The 20,061-nt window shown below is 50.3% G+C and overlaps 1 protein-coding gene, 1 non-coding gene and 1 pseudogene across 2 annotated transcripts; all 3 read left to right on the top strand.

Annotated features, from left to right (window-relative positions):
- Positions 1 to 552: 552 nt before the first annotated feature.
- On the top strand, positions 553 to 2,720 carry LOC129650782 (RNA-binding protein EWS-like; the record flags this gene model as incomplete). The annotated part of the gene is given in 4 exon segments (XM_055579589.1): positions 553 to 1,293; positions 1,295 to 1,421; positions 1,424 to 2,296; positions 2,299 to 2,720. Coding segments are annotated over 4 exon segments (1,986 nt in total), but the record flags the coding sequence as incomplete, so codon positions are not given.
- Positions 2,721 to 19,047: 16,327 nt separating this feature from the next.
- LOC129651946 (small nucleolar RNA U2-19) lies at positions 19,048 to 19,127 on the top strand. Its single transcript, XR_008714436.1, has one exon. It is a non-coding gene; the product is annotated as a small nucleolar RNA U2-19 (small nucleolar RNA).
- A 165-nt stretch (positions 19,128 to 19,292) lies between these two features.
- On the top strand, positions 19,293 to 19,368 carry LOC129651943 (uncharacterized; annotated as a pseudogene).
- The last annotated feature ends 693 nt before the right edge of the window (positions 19,369 to 20,061 follow it).

Genomic DNA, 20,061 nt, shown 5'->3' on the forward strand with positions numbered 1-20,061 from the left:
AGCAGCTGTAGCAGGGAGCACCCCAAGGGACCGTTTCCCAAAAGGTGGATGAGCAGATGGATCCAGCCCCCGAGGTCCTAGAGCTGGAGGGCACCAGGAGACCAGCTAGTCTGACTTCCTCCATTAGCAGATGGGGAGGAACTGGAGGCTAAGAGAAGCCAAGAAGCTGCCTGGACTTCCCTTCCCAGGAGGTTCTCGGTGGACAGCAGAGCTCCTACCCCAGGACTTTCCTCTCCGGGCAGGTCTGCATGACTAGCCCTGACCCTGACTCACTACGAGTGAGGACCTCACCTCTGGCTCTGGAGCCAGGCCTGGGGCACAACGGGCTCTTTTGCTTCCAAGACACTCAGAGAGGGCACACGGGTGTTCAGGGAGACGGAGCTGGGGAGTGGCGGGGGTGGGCAGGGCCTTCCAAGCTTGTGCCCCCGACCCCTGGGGGACACCACATGCAAACACGGAATTCATTGGCTTCCTGCTCCAGAGGCTTAAAAACCACCTCCCAGGGGGAGGAGAGGAGGAACAAATTAGGAGTATGGGATTGACATATAGAACGAGAAGGAAGGAGAGAAAAGGGCGTCCATGGATTATAGTACATACAGCCAAGCTGCAGCCCAGCAGGGCTACAGGGCTTACGCCGCCCAGCCCGCTCAAGGATATGCACAGACCACCCAGCAGGCATATGGGCAGCAAAGTTATGGAACCTATGGACAGCCCGCTGATGTCAGCTACACCCAGGCGCAGACCACTGCAACCTACGGGCAGACCGCCTATGCAACTTCTTATGGACAGCCTCCCACTGGATATTCTACTCCAACTGCCCCCCAGGCATACAGTCAGCCTGTCCAGGGGTACGGCACTGGGGCTTACGACACCACCACTGCTACGGTTACTACCACCCAGGCCTCCTATGCAGCTCAGTCTGCATATGGCGCTCAGCCCGCTCACCCGGCGTATGGACAGCAGCCAGCAGCCACCGCGCCTGCAAGACCGCAGGATGGTAACAAACCCGCTGAGACTAGTCAACCTCAATCTAGCACAGGGGGTTACAACCAGCCCAGCCTAGGATATGGACAGAGTAACTACAGTTATCCCCAGGTGCCTGGGAGCTACCCCATGCAGCTGGTCTCAGCACCACCATCCTATCCTTCTACCAGCTACTCCTCTACGCAGCCGACTAGTTATGATCAGAGCAGTTACTCCCAGCAGAACACCTACGGGCAGCCGAGCAGCTATGGACAGCAGAGTAGCTATGGTCAACAAAGCAGCTATGGGCAGCAGCCACCCACTAGTTACCTCCCCCCCCAAGACTGGATCCTACAGCCAGGCTCCAAGTCAATATAGTCAACAGAGCAGCAGCTACGGGCAGCAGAGTTCATTCCAACAGGACCGCCCCAGTAGCATGGGTGTTTATGGGCAGGAGTCTGAGGATTTTCCGGACCAGGAGAGAACCGGAGCATGAGTGGCCCTGATAACCGGGGCAGGGGAAGAGGGGGATTTGATCGTGGAGGCATGAGCAGAGGTGAGCGGGGAGGAGGACGCGGTGGAATGGGCGCTGGAGAGCGAGGTGGCTTCAATAGGCCTGGTGGACCCATGGATGAAGGACCAGACCTTGATTTAGGCCCACCTGTAGATCCAGATGAAGACTCTGACAACAGTGCCATTTACGGGCAAGGCCTGAACGACAGTGTGACTCTCGATGACCTGGTGGACTTCTTTAAGCAGTGCGGAGTCGTTAAGATGAACAAGAGGACTGGACAACCCATGATCCATATTCACTTGGACAAGGAAACAGGAAAGCCCAAAGGTGACGCTACGGTGTCTTACGAAGACCCAGCAACTGCCAAAGCTGCTGTCGAGTGGTTTGATGGGAAAGATTTCCAAGGGAGCACACTTAAAGTGTCTCTTGCTCGGAAGAAGCCGCCCATGAACAGCATGCGGGGAGGGATGCCGCCGCGCGAGGGCAGGGGGATGCCGCCGCTGCTCCGAGGAGGTCCAGGGGGCCCAGGAGGTCCTGGAGGACCCATGGGGCGCATGGGAGGCCGTGGAGGAGACAGAGGCGGCTTCCCACCAAGAGGGCCCCGCGGTTCCCGGGGGAACCCGTCTGGAGGAGGAAACGTGCAGCACCGAGCTGGAGCCTGGCCGTGCCCCAACCCGGGCTGTGGGAACCAGAACTTCGCCTGGAGAACAGGGTGCAACCAGTGTAAGGCCCCAAAGCCTGAAGGCTTCCTCCCACCGCCTTTCCCGCCCCCGGGCGGTGACCGCGGCAGAGGTGGCCCTGGAGGCATGCGGGGAGGAAGAGTGGCCTCATGGACCGCGGTGGCCCTGGTGGAATGTTCAGAGGCAGCCGTGGTGGAGACAGAGGTGGCTTCCGTGGCGGCCGGGGCATGGACCGTGGTGGCTTTGGTGGTGGAAGACGAGGTGGCCCTGGGGGACCCCCTGGACCACTGATGGAACAGATGGGAGGACGACGAGGCGGGCGAGGAGGACCTGGAAAGATGGATAAAGGTGAGCACCGTCAGGAGGGCAGAGACCGGCCCTACTAGATGCAGAGACCTGCAGAGCTGCATTGACTACCAGATTTATTTTTTAAACCAGAAAATGTTTTAAATTTATAATTCCATATTTATAATGTTGGCCACAACATTATGATTATTCCTTGTCTGTACTTTAGTATTTTTCACCATTTGTGAAGAAACATTAAAACAAGTTAAATGGTAAAAAAAAAAAAAAAAGAAACGACCATATATAAAGTAGATAAGCAACAAGGATTTACTGTTCAGCACAGGGAATTATATTCAATATCTTGTAATAACCTATATGAAAGTAATTTGCAAAAAAAATAACTGAACCACCATGCTATATACCTGAAACTAACACAATACTGTAAGTCAACTATGCTTTAATAAAATTTTTTTTATTTTTTTTTTTTAAAGAACGAAAACCACTTCCTGGGTCCTTGAGAGCACTTAGGCACTTGGAGCATAATAAAAAGTTCTGGATGAGTGGAGGTCAGGTCATGGTGTCATCTAATTGCTGAGGTTACGCAACCTAAAAGGACGGATATAGCCCCGGTCTTCAGCTCAGGTGATGAAACAGAGGCGTGGGCGGGCAGCAGTCAGAGCCCACGTCTGGGGGAGGCCACCAGGCAGGGGAGTGCCTGACCTGGGACACGACGGGCGCCTGGAGCTCCTGGTCTGGTTCATCACACAAACATGAGCCCATGGCTGCCCATGGCCGGAACTCCCAGCAGGGTGAGCCAGGTCCCTGCGTTCCCCAGCCAGCACCAGGGACACAATAGGTGCTAACGATCAATGCAAAGAAATAGAGGAAAACAACAGAATGGGAAAGACTAGAGATCTCTTCAAGAAAATTAGAGATACCAAGGGAAAATTTCATGCAAAGATGGGCTCGATAAAGGACAGAAATGGTATGGACCTAACAGAAGCAGAAGATATTAAGAGGTGGCAAAAATACACAGAAGAACTGTACAAAAAAGATCTTCACGACCCAGATAATCACGATGGTGTGATCACTGACCTAGAGCCAGACATCCTGGAATGTGAGGTCAAGTGGGCCTTAGAAAGCATCACTACGAACAAAGCTAGTGGAGGTGATGGAATTCCAGTTGAGCTATTTCAAATCCTGAAAAATGATGCTGTGAAAGTGCTGCAGTCAATATGCCAGCAAATTTGGAAAACTCAGCAGTGGCCACAGGACTGGAAAAGGTCAGTTTTCATTCCAATCCCAAAGAAAGGCAATTCCAAAGAATGCTCAAACTACCGCACAATTGCATTTATTTCACATGCTAGTAAAGTAATGCTCAAAACTCTCCAAGCCAGGCTTCAGCAATACGTGAACCGTGAACTTCCTGATGTTCAAGCTGGTTTTAGAAAAGGCAGAGGAACCACAGACCAAATTGCCAACATCCGCTGGATCATGGAAAAAGCAAGAGTGTGCCAGAAGAACATCTATTTCTGCTTTATTGACTATGCCAAAGCCTTGACTGTGTGGATCACAATAAACTGTGGAAAATTCTGAAAGAGATGGGAATACCAGACCACCTGACCCACCTCTTGGGAAATCTGTATGCAGGTCAGGAAGCAACAGTTAGAACTGGACATGGAACAACAGACTGGTTCCAAATAGGAAAAGGAGTATGTCAAGGCTGTATATTGTCACCCTGCTTATTTAACTTATATGCAGAGTACATCATGAGAAACACTGGACTGGAAGAAGCACAAGCTGAAATCAAGATTGCCGGGAGAAATATCAATAACCTCAGATATGCACCATCCTTATGGCAGAAAGTGAAGAGGAACTAAAAAGCCTCTTGATGAAAGTGAAAGTGGAGAGTGAAAACAGTTGGCTTAAAGCTCAACATTCAGAAAATGAAGATCATGGCCTCCAGTTCCATCACTTAATGGGAAATAGATGGGGAAACAGTGGAAACAGTGTCAGATTTTATTTTTTGGGGCTCCAAAATCACTGCAGATGGTGACTGCAGCCATGAGATTAAAAGACACTTACTCCTTGGAAGGAAAGTTATGACCAACCTAGATATAGCATATTCAAAAGCAGAGACATTACTTTGCCAACAAAAGTCCGTCTAGTCAAGGCTATGGTTTTTCCTGTAGTCATGTATGGATGTGAGAGTTGGACTGTGAAGAAGGCTGAGCGCCGAAGAATTGATGCTTTTGGACTGTGGTGTTGGAGAAGACTCTTGAGAGTCCCTTGGACTGCAAGGAGATCCAACCAGTCCATTCTGAAGGAGATCAGCCCAGGGATTTCTTTGGAGGGAATGATGCTAAAGCTGAAACTCCCGTACTTTGGCCACCTCATGCGAAGAGTTGACTCATTGGAAAAGACTCTGATGCTGGGAGGGATTGGGGGCAGGAGGAGAAGGGGACGACAGAGGATGAGATGGCTGGATGGCATCACTGACTCGACGGACGTGAGTCTGAGTGAACTCCGGGAGTTGGTGATGGACAGGGAGGCCTGGCGTGCTGCAATTCATGGGGTCGCAAAGAGTCGGTCACAACTGAGCGACTGAACTGAACTGAACTGAACTGAAGTATCTACTGAGCGACTTTAAGGAAAAGCGTTGCTTTTTAATTCCCGCCATCCCGGGCATGCGAGGCTCCTCCAGAAGTACAGGACCAGGAAGAAAGCCAGCAAGGAACGCGGGAGCAGGACCAGGACTCTGTGGTCACAAAGAAAGAGAGAGCATAGGCACGTGTAAAATATGCATAAACACAGAGAGAGCCACATTTATTTATATTTTAGGGTAGCAGGATGAAAGAGGGATTCTTTTCTTTCTGATGTTTGGTATCGTTCCACTTTTCGACAGTAAGCAGAATGTCATAATAGGAAAAACAATATAAGAATAAGGGCTTTATCTCTCATACATGTACCCTAGAATGGGATGGGGATAAAAGAGCTCCATCAAGGCCAGGATGGAAATGGGGTAATAATAAGGCCGCTGAGACTGCAGGCCAGAGAGGCTGGGTTCCAGGTGCAAGGCTGTGATTCAGGATCTGCTAACCCTAACCCTAACCCTAACCAGGAGGAGCAAATGGCTGGATAAAGAAAAGGCATGAGGAGAGGGTAGTGAGCAGCCCACAGACGCTGGAGCAAGCTCTTGCCGATGCAGCACAGGAAGGGGTGCAGGTAGGGATGGGGGGGGGGGACAAAGTGAAAGGGAGGAAATAAGAAAAAAACACAGCCCCTTGGCAAAGGGGTGCATGGTGGTCTGTGTTTAATTAATGCCCAAGCACCCTCTTCTCTGAAATTCACCCCTGTCCTGCCCTGTGGGGCGGCCACACCATAGACAAAGCTGGTTCTCGGAGGCAGGGACCAGAGAGCTTGGGTGTGAGGTAGGAGTGGAGGAGGGCCACATCGTGGTTCACGTGGTTTTTTTCTAGCCAGAAAGGACTCGTCTTATTTTTCTCTTAAGAACACTTTAGTACCACATTAGATTTTAGTGTCAATTAAAAAATAACGTATAAAAACATTATGTTAAGTTAGAGAAACCAGTCATATGATTCCATTTAGAAGAAAAATCCAGAACGGGCAAATCTGAAGCGAGAGAAAGTGGAGTCATGATTGCCAGGGGCTGGGGGTTTAGAAGGATTGGAAGGTGACAGCTTAAGGGCACGGGGCTTTTTTTTTTTGGTGGTTGGGGGGAACAAAGTGTTTTAAAATGGACTGTGGTGGTGGTTGTACACCTGTGAATATACTCGAAATAACTGAATGGTTTAAATGAGTGTGTTGTATGGTGTGTGAGTTATATCTCATTAAAGCTATTATAAATTTTTTTTTTTTTTTGCACAGGTGACCTAACTAATGCAAAAGCAGCAGGTGCCCACTGCTGGTCTAGGTGACCAGCCTGCCTCTGTCTCCATCCCTCACTGCCTGTATCTCACTCTGCCCTCTGTCATGCAACCCCCAGGCAGGCCCCCCATCCTGCCATGCCATCGTGGTTCACATGGTTTTTTCTAGCCAGAAAGAACTTGTCTTATTTTTGCCATTTCCTTATCCAATGTATGAAAGTGAAAAGTGAAAGTGAAGTCGCTCATGCAGTCTCCTTCCTCCCGCCCCAGGCTTCTGTGTGCACCCCACATGTCCTGCCCTCACACACACACATCTGACCTTCTCCTAGCCACCCATCCTCTAGGAAGGGGCACCAGGCCAGGGTGGCAGCACGCAGCAGTCCCCAGTTCTCACCCTGCTGAGCAGTGGTCACTCACCCTGGAATTCCTTGACTTAGCCCACTCTGCCAACCACTAGTCAGCAGGTCCTTCAAGGCAGGGAAGTCTGGATTCACTGTCCCATATCCCAGCCTCCCAGGGCCTGGAACACAGCAGCAAGTCATATAAAAGCCATTGGACGGACAGAAGGGCACCCAGTTTTCCCATCATTGACCTACGTTTGCTATTGTCAGGAATCTGTTTTATATGACTCAGTTTTAATTTGGTATTATTTCAATAGGTTCTTCTCAGTTCAGTTCAGTCACTCAGTCATGTCTGACTATTTGCAACCCCATGGACGGCAGCACACCAGGCCTCCCTGTCCATCACCAACTCCCAGAGTTTACCCAAACTCATGTCCATTGAGTCGGTGATGCCATCCAACCATCTCATCCTCTATTAATATGTAAATATATAATCAACAAACTTGTCATTCCTGAAGATTGCACATTAACAGTTTGTTTAAATACTTCCCACTTTTTAGTGCAGATATAAGTATCCTTGTGCAAGGAAGATTGGGTATTTTAGCAATTTCTGTGTTCCGTGTTTCCTGAAATGGGATTATAGGATCAATGGGCATTATCCATTTTATAATCCATTGCTGCTGCTAAGTCACTTCAGTCGTGTCCGACTCTGTGCAACCCCATAGACAGCAGCCCACCAGGCTCCCCCGTCCCTGAGATTCTCCAGGCAAAAACACTGCAGTGGGTTGCCATTTCCTTCTCCAATGCATGAAAGTGAAAAGTGAAAGTGAAGTCGCTCAGTCGTGTCCAACTCTTCGTGACCCCATGGACTGCAGCCCACCAGGCTCCTCCGTCCATGGGATTTTCCAGGCAAGAGCACTGAAGTAGGGTGCCATCATTACATACTGGCAAAACCCACCATCTAAAGGATGCCTTGAGTAATGAGTGTTTGTATACAGTCCTATTGGGACTCAATATTTATATATTCTCAATTTACTTGTTTGCTAATATAAACAGGTGAATTATATCAGGTCATTAAAAATCCTATATAGTTTAACCTTTAATTGTATAGCCTGACAAATTCCCATTGAGGGTGAAGTAGACATGCAAGTTTCTCAATGAAGTTATTGCTCCAGGATCCGGGAAGGGAGCCCACCTATTACGCCCAGCACTGTGGGGCAGCCAATCTCAGTTTTGGCATGGGGTGGGGAAGGAGGTAGGAATTAGCGAAGGCCATGATAGAGGGTTGCACCCAGGTTGTCGTTGTTCAGTCACTCAGTCACGTTTGACTCTTTGTGACCCCACAGACTGCAGCACACCAGGCTTCCCTGTCCTTCACCATCTCCTGGAGCTTGCTCAAACTCATGTCCATTGAGTCAATGAAATGCTCCTAAAAAGGCATAAAAAGTATGCCTCCAAGGCTGGAAAATGGTGTTTGGGAGGCACTGGGCGCCCCAGAGGACTCAATCTCCAGGTGTCTTTGCTCTCTGACGCCTGTTCTAAAAACTGCTCTGGCTACAGAAGCCTTTTGTAGTGAAGTCTCATTGAAGGCATCACCATGCCCCGAGTCCAAGAGTCTAAAGCGTCTTTTCCTCCTCAAAAGCACTCCTCAGTAACTATAAGTCCCTAGCTCCATCTCGAGACACAGAAACTCTCCCGCTGACACCAGGGCCAGGAGCTCCATGGGGCCACCCCCACTCTGTGGACTGAAAGTACCACATGTTGACACTAACCTCCCGTGGGATGCTACCTGGAGGTGGGCCTTTGGAAGTGGGGGTGAGTCAGCCATGAGGGTGAACCTTCATGATGAGATTAGTGCCCTTGGAAGAAAAGACCCAAGACACAGTCTCTCTCTGCCTCGTGAGGACATGGTGAGACATCCATGGCCAGAGAGTCTTCACCAGACACAGAAGCTGCGAGCACCTGATCTCAGGCTTCCCAGAATTGCGGGACAGAATGTGGACAGAGGTGCCTGGTGGACTACAGTCCCTAGGGTTGCTGAGTCGGACGCGACTTAGCATGCATGCATAACCCCATTTACAGGGGCTCCACCCTGATCACCTAATCACATCCCAAATGCTCTCACCTCCTAATACCATCATGTCAGAGATTCTTTTAAACATGTGAATGTCGGGAGATTGGAAACATTCAGTCTACAGCATATGGTAAAAAGACCAAAGTTCTAGTCAATGAGTTTCCTTCTTTCAAGTTCAATGTCCCCATGAGCTGATCAAAGAACAGATCAAGGAATCCATTGGTTCATTCAACAGGAGTTGCTAAGCCCAAGCCCCGAGCATCCAGCAAATGCCCAGATGCCAGGAGTATGACCAGGGGTGGGACAGCTGACTGTCCAATGGGAGAGTGGAAGACCAGCAAACACATGAATTAAATGCAATTCGATGAAATGCAAAACTAATCAAAGTCAAACCTTTCCAGCTGGCCAATATCGGGATGTCCAGCATCCTGGTACCTTACCTCCCACAGTCTCTGTATCCTGAATCTCACCTCCCCTTCCTGCCCTCAGTGTCATCAAAATGAGTTGCCAGACACCCCTAAGAGGTCCTACATAGGTGGATTTAGGCTTTCTTCTGGGAGACAAAAGGCCAGAATTTCAGTCCTACACTTGTGACCACCTCTTTGCTTTTCCCTTCTGGACTTCAGTTTCCCCATTGTTAAAACCAGAGTTGGGTTAAATGATCCCCAGACCCTTCTTCTGTGATGGGAAACTTCCACTCTCCCTACAGGGAGTGGAACCCAGGATTCTAGAATAATGAAATCATTCCATTCCCCATTTGGATAAGAAATGAGTTTGACAGAAGAGTACTGCCAAGAGTGATGTGCGGGCAGGTTTACCAACACACGGCAGACAAACCGCAGGTTAGAGCTGGTTTCCTAGAACCAGTATTTACAAACAGTACCAGCATTAACATGGGCAAGCGGTTTCTATGTGCCTAACACAGCCTCTCCCCCATCCGCCCTGCTTGGTAGAGGCAGCTGAGCTCTGCTCCAGCCTTTCAATGGTTTTAAGAGGAGAAACAACAGCAAAACAATGGCTTCTCTCTCCTGCCCAGCATGTCCACCCTGGGCGTCCATTGCAAAGCAGTGTTCTTGAGTAGTCAGCAAGGTCCCTCTCCCCAGGATGTCAGCTTCAAGTGGTGAAAGCTGCTCCCTGCCAACGATGTGTGGAATGCTGGGTCCCAGACTGCTGTCTCCGGCAGGGCACCGAGTCTGGACTGAGCACAGGGCATTGCATCTGGAAGCAAACGCCTTGGCTGGAGAAGCAATTGTAAAAGCAGCTCTGCCCCACCTCATGCCTTGAGAAGCAGAGAAGTCACCCCTCTTACAGACTCTCCCCAGGCACCACATGCTCAGGACCTGCACAGTCACATAACTCAAAAGCAAGGATTCCAGCGTATAATTCACCATCAGGCAATTGCCCGCCATGGTGCTTAAAGAATTTTGTCTTCATAGCTTTCGCATGGAAAGGGCCCTCTGGCACCTCCCAACCTTGCCAGGTTCCCCATAAGTCAGGGTTTCTCAGCCTCAGCACCACTGATAGGTGGGGCCATCCTGGGCACAGTGTGGTGTTGGGCAGTGTCCGTGGCCTACACCCTCTAGATGCCAGAGCACTGCCATTGCCCCCCAAGCCGTGACCATCAAAATGTCTCCAGACAATGCCAAATGTCTCTGGGTATAAAACCTCCCCTGGTTGACAAGGCTGCTGTAAATTACAGGAGCACAGGTATGTCAGGTGACGAGAATCTCTAATGCACTCCAGACCAGATGAGCCAGATGGCAAAGACCTCCACTTCACCTGGCAGGCCCCTCTGCTGAGATCACCTGGATTCACCAATGAGTTTCCCAACAAAGGAGAAAGCCCACGATCCTCATTTCCAAGAAAATGATTCCTGTTCTTTCCATAGGGGCTGTGCCTTGGCAATTCGGTTTCATTTCTCACCACAGAGCTTTCTCTTACCCCCATTCCATCTCCAATAGGGGAGGACTATCTGCACCTCTGAAGCACTCTCTAATCATGTACATGTAAATCAAATTGAAGTTTTCACGCTTGCCGGGATCTCAATGTCTTAAAGGCGCTTGACTGGAATTCCTTGGGAAGTGTATTGTAATACCACTCATTACCATCTATTTTTCTAAACTTAGAGTTTTGTAATGGAAATCTCTTTTCTTGTCTGAGTATATGTCTTGTGTATAAATGTCAAACCAAAAGGCATGGAAACTCATTTTTATTTAGAATTTTGACCAATCTCTTGAGATAACAACTGGCCAGATGCTGCGGATGCCACCCACCCAGTATGGAAACCACTAACATCCAGCCTGGTAGAAAAGCATAGGGAAAGCGGTTGAATTCACCAGGACAAGCCAACTGCTGTACACGGGTCTTCACATCACAACACCCCTCACAGTCAGCCTCAGCTCCCATGCAGGGCCCAGGGCCCCACAGTTACCCTTCTCTCAGCCACAACCCAGAGACAAGAGCTAGGAAAGAAGGTTGCCCCCCAGTCCTCACCCCCTCACCGGGAAGTGACAGGCATCACTTCCACTCACAGTCCATGAGGGAGAGCTAGTCACATGACTCCCAGGAATGTGAGGCCTGGGGAGTGGAGCCCTGGGTGGTCAGTGGACAGCACTCACATGGCTCATGAGGAAGACAGCTACGCCACTGAGCCAAGTGGCTTCCTTCCCAAAGCAGAGGTGACCCCAACAGTCATCCATACATTTTGTCGCCTCTGTCATGGTATTAAGCCCCAGGGAGTTAGGTGGGGTCCTACTCCCTCATCAATGGGCACTAACAGAGACTGATGGCAGGACAGCAGTCCACATGCCCAGCCAAGGAGCAGCCCCCATCCCACTGCTGAAACAGGTCAAAAATTAGGAAGTGTCTGATCAGCAGAGAGTTCAGAATGGTCAAGAGGACCCTGGAATCGACAAATCAAAGGTAGGTGGGAGGTGGGAGTAGTTCTGTTCTGGCTAAACCATGTTCCAGCAGCTGGATATGAAACAGACACTGGATCTCAGTTCTGTCACCCTGGCACATACAACTAAAGGGTCAGAGCACAGCTGAACCAGGGCTGTCTTGTTCTCTGCAGAGGGCCCTGTGCAGACAGTGACCCACCTCCCATCTTCCAGTGACACCTGTGTTGGTGAGAGAATCAGGCACGTGAGAAAGTATGGGACAAAACCACCCTGTGATACCAGCCCAGCCCCTCCAGCTCTTAGCATCAGTCAGTGAGGCTGAGGACTGCGAGGGGCTGGGACACAGAAGGATCTCACAGGTGGCAGACCTGCAGGACTCCCCCTGCCGCCACCATCGGCCAATCCCAGGATCAGGTATCACCATCCTGAGCCCACCCTCTCATCTCATCTCCTCTCCTGGCAGGATCACCACTCTGCGCATTACTCACTCTTGTCTCTTTCTGTGTGAAGGACTAGCTCTCTGCACCAGGGGACCCCAAGAACGCACACAAAGTTCTGTCTGCCAGGATCATCCAGCCAGCTTGCTGGTAACTATGCTCTTCTTTTTCTTGTCTTTTTTTTTTTTTTTTTTAACCAATTGCCCTTCTGGGAGAGAGAAGAAAAGCCAGATCTTTCGGAAATACCATCCTGCCATTGCATGTATAAAATCCATCAGCTCTGAAACCACAACGCTGGAAAAGGAGCTGGAGGGAGGGCGGCCCCACAGCTGCGCTGGGAGTTCTGTGCTGGGCACTGGTTTTGCTTGTTATCCTCTCCCTGCCTGCCTCCTTCTCCCTCTCCCTCCTAGCCTGGTCTCTCTCACATCTATTTTTGTGGTTGATCAGTGTGCCTCTGTTTCCCAACCGAGGGCTTACGTATGTGTATTTCTATACATTATTCCCTCCATAGAGGCTTCTGAGCCATGCAAATGGCACCTTATGCAAATCAAAGACTCCTCCATCTGTTTCCGATATTCCCCACTTCCCCTTAATAACCTGTTTTAGGGGATGCGGTACATGCAGCAGATGATACAACTTTATTTTTGTAAACCCAGTTGGTCCTGGAGTGCTGGCAGCCACAATAATAGAAGAGTGCGCCTGTTAGTATCTCTCAGTGAGTCTGCTGTCAGGCAGCACCTCATTAAAACCAGCCGGGAGGGGCTCCTAGAAGAAAGGGAGGGGCACGGTGGGGTCCCAGCACAGCAGCACGCGGAATCTGGCCTCTCCCTCTTTCTATTTGGCCCGTGTTCGCTGTGGGTCGAATCGTGTCCTTCCCCACCCACTCACCAAAAGAAATGTTGAAATCCTAACCCCTGGTTCCTCTCAATGCGAACTTATTTGAAAACAGGGTCTTTGTAGATAGGATAAGATATAAGTTAAGATGAGGTCACAGTGGAGTAGAGCATTTAATCCAATATCATGGGTGTCCTGACAAGAAGAGAGGACAGAAACAGGGAGACGGGCATGTCACGACAGAGGCAGAGACTGGAGTGATGCAGTTACAAGCTGAGAAACATCGAGGGCTATCGGCAGCCACCAGAAGCTAGGAGAGGCCAGGAAAGAGTCTCCCCTAAAGGTTTCAGGGAAGCGGGTTCCTGCTGACACCTCCATATCACAGCCCTTCCAAGTGCCTCTCCTTCCCACCTGAGACTTCCCAGGTGTTGCTGTAACTGAGGCAATGCTTATTTTCCCGGCCCACTGTGCCCCCAAAGCCCTACTCAAAAACTCTGGCAGGATGAAGGCAGGGGGGCTAAGTAACTGCCCCCTGGTAACAGTGAGCAGGTGCAAATGGCGCAGGAAGACATCACTCAGAGTCAATTCCAAATTGTTTCTTTTTAGACCTCTTTTAGTGCCCAAAGGATACTCCTGACATCAAAAACTCACATTCATCCCAATGAAGGGTACCTAGGATTCTATGCACTGATTTTTCAATTTCCTGCGAGTTATTGCCAAAGACAAGTTAGGAGGGAAAAGATTATTTTGTTTGACAAGATGCTACAAAGTCCAACAAAAGCTTGTGTCCCACCCCACATAAATCACCTGGCTTACAGGTGAATTTGAGACCTTACTGTCAGGAAGCAAAGTCTAGACTTCCAGTAAGAGGTGAAAAGAGGCATTCAGGGAAACAAGCTGTCACTTAGAACCTGCGTTTTTCAAACACCCAAGGAACCAGCTCTATGGCTCCCAGGAGGGAGGCAACTGGGGACCAGGAGTGTCTAGAGGAATTCAGACAAAGAAGGGAGGGAGCTACAGACTGGTTGGGGCAGCTGGACACCAGCAAGTTGCCCAGTACAGGAGCTGGCCAGTTCTGAAGTGCAGAGGGGAGTTCCTTTGAAAGTGGGGAGGGGGTCATGGGGAAGCTGGCCACAGACCCAGGTAGCAGACTCAAGTCTGTGCAAGAAGAGGGATCTTCTAAAGGAGACAATGGGCTAGACCTACACACGTCACGGGAGGTGATGCTGGGGAACGTTAGGGGTGTTACCAGTCAAGGAAGCTCAGATTAAGCATGAAGGCATGAGGGAGAAAAGGAAGAAGAGGCTTTTGTCCCCCAAAGGGAAAAAGATGGACCCGAAGTCTTCCAGGAGTCCCTGGACGCTCTACAACAGGTCAGCAAACCAAGGCCAGGGGACAAACACAGCTTTCCACCTGTTTTGTAAACAAATCTATGGGAATATAGCCACATTCATTCATTTACATATTATCTAAGGTGGCTTTCACACTGATGGCCAAGTTAAGTTGTTGTGACAGAGACCTCCTGGCCCTAAAATACTAACTACCTGGCCATTGACAGAGCTAGTTTACAGAGCCCTGCTCCAGAACATTTCAACTCTACAGGAGCTGGTTTGAACTTACACAAAGCATGGATGGGGGGATTTTTAAAGGGATGCAAAAACAAGGAGTACACCCCCCACGGAGAGGAGGACATGCCCACAGTGTTTTCTTCTTACCCACCTTGGGGAAAAAAACCTCAGTTCTGGCAAAGTGAGTGCAAGCTCCATGAACTCTGGAGAGGCCAAGCTAGGGTGAGCACCCTGCACTGGTACCTGGATGTTAATCTGTGTTTTCAGAGAAGGGAACGTGCCGGAAAGTTGTTAATAAGCATTTCTGATGTGATTCAGGACAGGAAGCCCAAACTAAAAGAATTTCAGGGTAAAGATAAAAACCCACGGGGACAGAATATTTTTAAGACAAACATCAAGCCTAGGGAAAAACTTTCACCTACAATTGATGGTCCAGCAGGTTCAAAAGGGTGATGATGGGCCACACTCAGTCAGGGGGCCCTGCTTCAAGGGCTTTCTTGGTACTAGAGTTGGATAGCCCTATCCGCTGAGCCTGCCGAGGTCCATTTTCTGAATTCCACATCACTCTCCTGCCCACACATGCTCCACCACCCCCGGCCCCTGCACTCCACCCATCGTCTGCAAGGGTCCAGGTGCCCCAGGCCTCTGGCCTTCCTCCCTCTGGTCATGCACACCCAGGAGGCCAGCAGCCCTTCCTGCCATGGAGAGTTGCAGTGAGACTTTGGGATGGTTGGCTGGGGGTGGGGGGATGACTTACTCAAAATGCCACGTTCCTCACCGTCTCTCATCACTCTCAGCGCTCTGTGAATAAACACTCGCCAGCATTCATCCACCTAACACAGTGCATGTGTCCAGCTCCCCTCGAGTGTATGAGATGCATGTGGGCCAGAACCATGCCATCTCCATCTTCATGCCTCAGCCCATGCCCAGGAATTGCTCACCTGGAGCTCAGGTGACAGTATTTTATTTTGAGGTTGTGGTGAAATCCACCCACGAAGTTCAACACTAAGAGGAAAGCCAGCCCCGCGAGCCAGACCAGGAGAAACCAGGGTGGGTGGTGGGCTCTCCCCGGTTCCTTTATTCACTCCATCCTTGGGCCCTGGCCTGTCTCAGCCCTGGGGCTTCAGAGACAATGAGCCTCCCCCAGGGCTGGGGGAACCCTGATAAAGCTCCTGTGGGTCCTCATTACGGAACCGTAAGGCGTGCGTAGAGTGCTGAGGCTGCACAGATGATGGGCCTCTGGGAGTTCAGGGGTGGGGGGGAGAGCTCCTCCAAGGCCACAAGCATCTCAAGAGGGTCTGTTCTCAGCAGTGGACTCTAAGCAGCTTGAGATTTAGTGGTGGATGTAGGGGGTGGCATTCTGGTGCCTGCTTCTGCCCCCTCAAGCTCTCCTGGGGCGTCGCCCCTGCAGGGCTCCACCAGGCCGAGGACTTGGCCAGTTCTGGTGGTGAGGAAAATAGAACAGCAGGCTCCCGGCTGGGAGGTGCGGCACAGAGAAACATCAGTGTCGTTGCCAAGTGCCCAGATCCTACCTCTCAGTCCCCACACAGACTGTGCCTGCATCAGGGGAGGGGCGCTCCGGCTGCAAGCCCACCCTTCCCTGTGGCCTCTGACCGCTGCCCCACCCAGGAGGCCCAGGTGGGATGAGGAGGCCGCAGGGCTCGGGTGAGGGCGGCACAGGCCAGCAGGTGGGACCCGCGAAGCCGGCAGCTGCCATGCTGCTCCAGCTTTAGCATCCTCGTCATCTAAGGCAGCTTCACTTTTAAGCAACCAGTGAAGGACAAGCACCCTGTAAATTTAGAACGCGTGATGGCTGGTAGCGTTTGGTATTCATCTTAGCACACAAGTGGGGGGAGGAGACTGGCCGCACCATCGCATCCCAGCCCACAGAGAGGCTTGCAGAAGGGAACCATCTTCCCCCGAAGGAAAAAGGTGGCAGACCCTCTGAGGTCGGGTCCCAGTCTCCACCTCAAGGGCTGCCCCCTTCACCACTATTCCCACCAGCATGGCTCCACTCAGGGCACCTCGGCCCCCACCTCTGGGCCCCCCTTCCCTCTCTCACTTTTGGCTAAAAATAAAACCTCTGTTGGCAGCAAATACACACAGTTTCCCCAGAACATAAGCTTCCTGGGAATCTAGAAAAGGGAACAGCTCTACCTCTCATGGAGCCCAGATGGATTCCTGAAAATTTGTGTCAAACCAATTTTTGTAAATCCAATCATGTTCGCAGTGATTCACCTCCATCTCTGAAACACTTCCCTCCTGACCAGCTGCTCACCTGACCAGCTTCCTCCATGCGCACAAACACACTCACCAGCGATGGGCTTGAGCAAACACCAATTCAAGAGGGGGCTGCGGCCAGAGAGGGGCTTTGTGTGATCTGAATACTCATGGCCAGATTTTGCTGTGTCAGGGCTCAGGTTTCCAGGAAGCAGAGCAGATGGCTCAGTGCCCTCCTTGGCATTTCTTTAGCCCTCATCTGATTTTTTTAGGGAGGTCTCACCAGAACCACCATAACACCTCTCACCTGTTTCTCCAGGACATCCCAAAGTGGTCCTCTGCATGACAGATCTGTGTGAGAACTGCACAGGAGTGGGGGAAGGGGGGAGAGGTAGGCCCAGTTTCCCTGTTGTAATGTCCCCCATGTGCTGGCCCTAAAGGCAGAGTGGGGTGGCCTGCAGCAAAGCCAGGCTGGACCGTTCAGAGCCCTTGGGCAGCACAGATAGGTGAGACAGGGGCCAGCATGAGCAGATCTGCAGTGCAGGAGGGTCTCTCACTGCAGGACAGAAGCATCAAGGCCACAGGCATGGAAGCCGACAATGGTTGCTAGTGCCCAAGGAAATGGAGACAAGTGGACAGATCCAAGGTCCAAGGCCAGTGGATTGGGCAGCAGACGATATTTAGGAGGTCAGAGGAGAGGAAGATGACCTGGCCAGTGAGGGAGGCCCACACCTTCAGAGTAGGGAGCCTCCCCTTGCTCCTGCTGCTGCTCCCCAGGACAGAGCAGCCAGGAGTAATCCTGGGGCTCTGGCCTCTGCCTCGATGATGCTGGAAAGCTTGGTTGCTGCCCTGTCCAGGGGTGGCTACTGTTGAATCACATGCGCACTAGACTCCCAGGACACAAGCAGGGCCACAGGGACCAGTCCCTGCTCCGTGACTCTCTTCTGTCAGGAGACTGTTAAAAACGTATGTGCATACATGCATGTGTGTTAAAGAACGAATGACTCCTGTTGAAATAGCCCTCATCAATCTGGACCTGAATGTCCACTGACATGTAGAAGCTTCCCCAGTGAACTTCACCAATTTATACCAGGGTGGGTGTGTCCCCAATTGGACTATGCCTCCCTTAAAGGTGAGAAAGAGGAGGCATATATGCTCAGTACCTGCCCTGTTTCAAGCCCCACCCGAGGTCCTTGAACCTCGTTTTTCATCTCATTTTCACAGCATCATCCTCATTTTGTAGGTTAAGGAGGCTGAGGCTCAGAGAGTCGATGAAGAGCTAGTTGGTGGGGTAGCTGGGCTTTGGCCTTCTCTACCATGCAGGCTCTGTCCTTTGCTTTTCTCATAGGACCACCCTGGGGATGGGACAGGCTGAACTGTCCATCTTCCCCAGCTGCAGTGGGTGCTGGGGGCCAAGCCCGCCTCCAGCACTGGCGGTGGGAGGTGCTGGGGGGACTCTTCAGGCTTCAGAAATCCTCCTGAGGCCATGCCCCAGCCATACCCCTGGACTTAACCAGCTATGCCACCAGCACAACCATTGGCTGGCATGGGTACAGTAGAGGACTAGAGGCCCATCAAGGAGGGTGGTGATAAACCCACCTGTCAGGGAGGGGTCGCCAAGTCACTTCAGCACTAGGGAAAACCAGTGTCAGCTTTGCCCAGCCCAGAGTCCCAGGAGTGTTGGGAGGCAAGTTTTTGGTGGGCAACCCCAGGCTGAGCATGGGAGCTGTCCAGCACAGGAGGAGCAACCTGGGCCCCTTGTGGTCAGAGAATCTGAACAGCCTTTGGCATGATCTGTGATCTTGTCCTTATTATAAAAGGAATACATATTCACTGCAGAAAATTTAGAAACTACACTTATGCAAAAAGAAGAAAATTTAAAATAACCCACAATCCCACTACCCCAAAATAACTCCTGTTAACATTTTGAGCATAATACCCTCCCAGACTTTCCTATGCATAGAATACATATTTTTGGTACTAAGTGGGATCATACTGTACATTCCACTTTATAACTTTTTTTCACTTAACTATGTCTCATACTAAATCACTAAGTATTCTTCCACAACATCATTTTTTAATGACTGAATTAGCCAAAGAATACTAAAAGGGTAGCTGAAGACAGGAAAGGCAAATTTTATAATACAGAACACTACAATTAAGCATTAAACAAGAAAATGCCCTTTGTCAACAAATCAGCTCTATGATTACAGAAAAATATTATTTTTTTAAGTTTTTTCCTCTGTAGTCCAAATTCTACAATATTTTAAAAAACCAAACTTGATTAAAAGACATGACCCTCAAAAGAGAGCCCCCTTCTCTGACACCTTCTCTTACTGAAATGGATCAATGAGGAAAACAGCCAGATCTGCAACATCCAAAGATCTTCCAGGCTACCTAGGCATGATCTCTATAGTTCTGAGAAGCAAAAGAATAGACTAATTTAAAACAATAAGGAGTTATGTCCAGAGTTGTGTGTGTAGGTCTGTGTGTGTGTGTGTATAAAGGCAACAGTGGATATCTGAGAATTTGTTGATGGATAAATGATATTGGGGTGGGGATGTACATGCATGAAAGGTAATCAATTCTGAGCAACAGTGAAAAGGTTTTACTACTGACCTTTATAACTAATACTGTGAATGCTTCTACACTTGATCTGAGCTCAAGGGGAAGGAGGCTCCCCTTGGCTAGTGGTATCTTCAGATATAAATAATATCATTGTTCTGAAGGACTGACTTGACTTCCTCTCACTGCAGGTGTCATGGACTGAATGCTTGCATCCCCTCAAAATTCATATGCTGAAGCCCACGTGCAAGCGTGCTAAGTCACTTCAGTCACGTCCAACTCTTTGCGACCCCATGGACTCTAACCCTCCAGACTCCTCTGTCCATGGGGTTCTCCAGGCAAGAATACTGGAGTGGGATGCCATGCCTTCCTCCAGAAGATCCTCACGACTCAGGAGGTTGAACCTGTGTCTCCTGTGTCTCCTGCGGCTCCTGCACTGCAGGCGGATTCTTTACCACTGAGCCACCAGGGAAGCCCGCTGAAGCCCTAACCCTCAATGGAACAGTATTTGGAGGTAGAAGGTGATCAGGGTTAGATGAAGCCTGAGGATTGGGCCTTTGTGATGGGATTAGTACTCTAATACGAAGAGACCCCAGAGCCCTCTCCCCACCATGTGAGGTCATCAAGAAAGCAGCAGTCTGCAAGCCAGAAGAGGGCCCTCACTAGAACCTGACCACACCACATCTTGATCGCAGACTTTAAGCCTCTAGAACTGTGAGAATTAAACTCCTGCTGCTTAAGCCACCCTGTTTGCACTATTTTTGTCATGGCTGCAGAAGCAGGCTAAGACCTC

The sequence above is a fragment of the Bubalus kerabau genome, chromosome 4, assembly GCF_029407905.1.
Source record: "Bubalus kerabau isolate K-KA32 ecotype Philippines breed swamp buffalo chromosome 4, PCC_UOA_SB_1v2, whole genome shotgun sequence".
NCBI classification, from domain to species: Eukaryota; Metazoa; Chordata; class Mammalia; order Artiodactyla; family Bovidae; genus Bubalus; species Bubalus kerabau.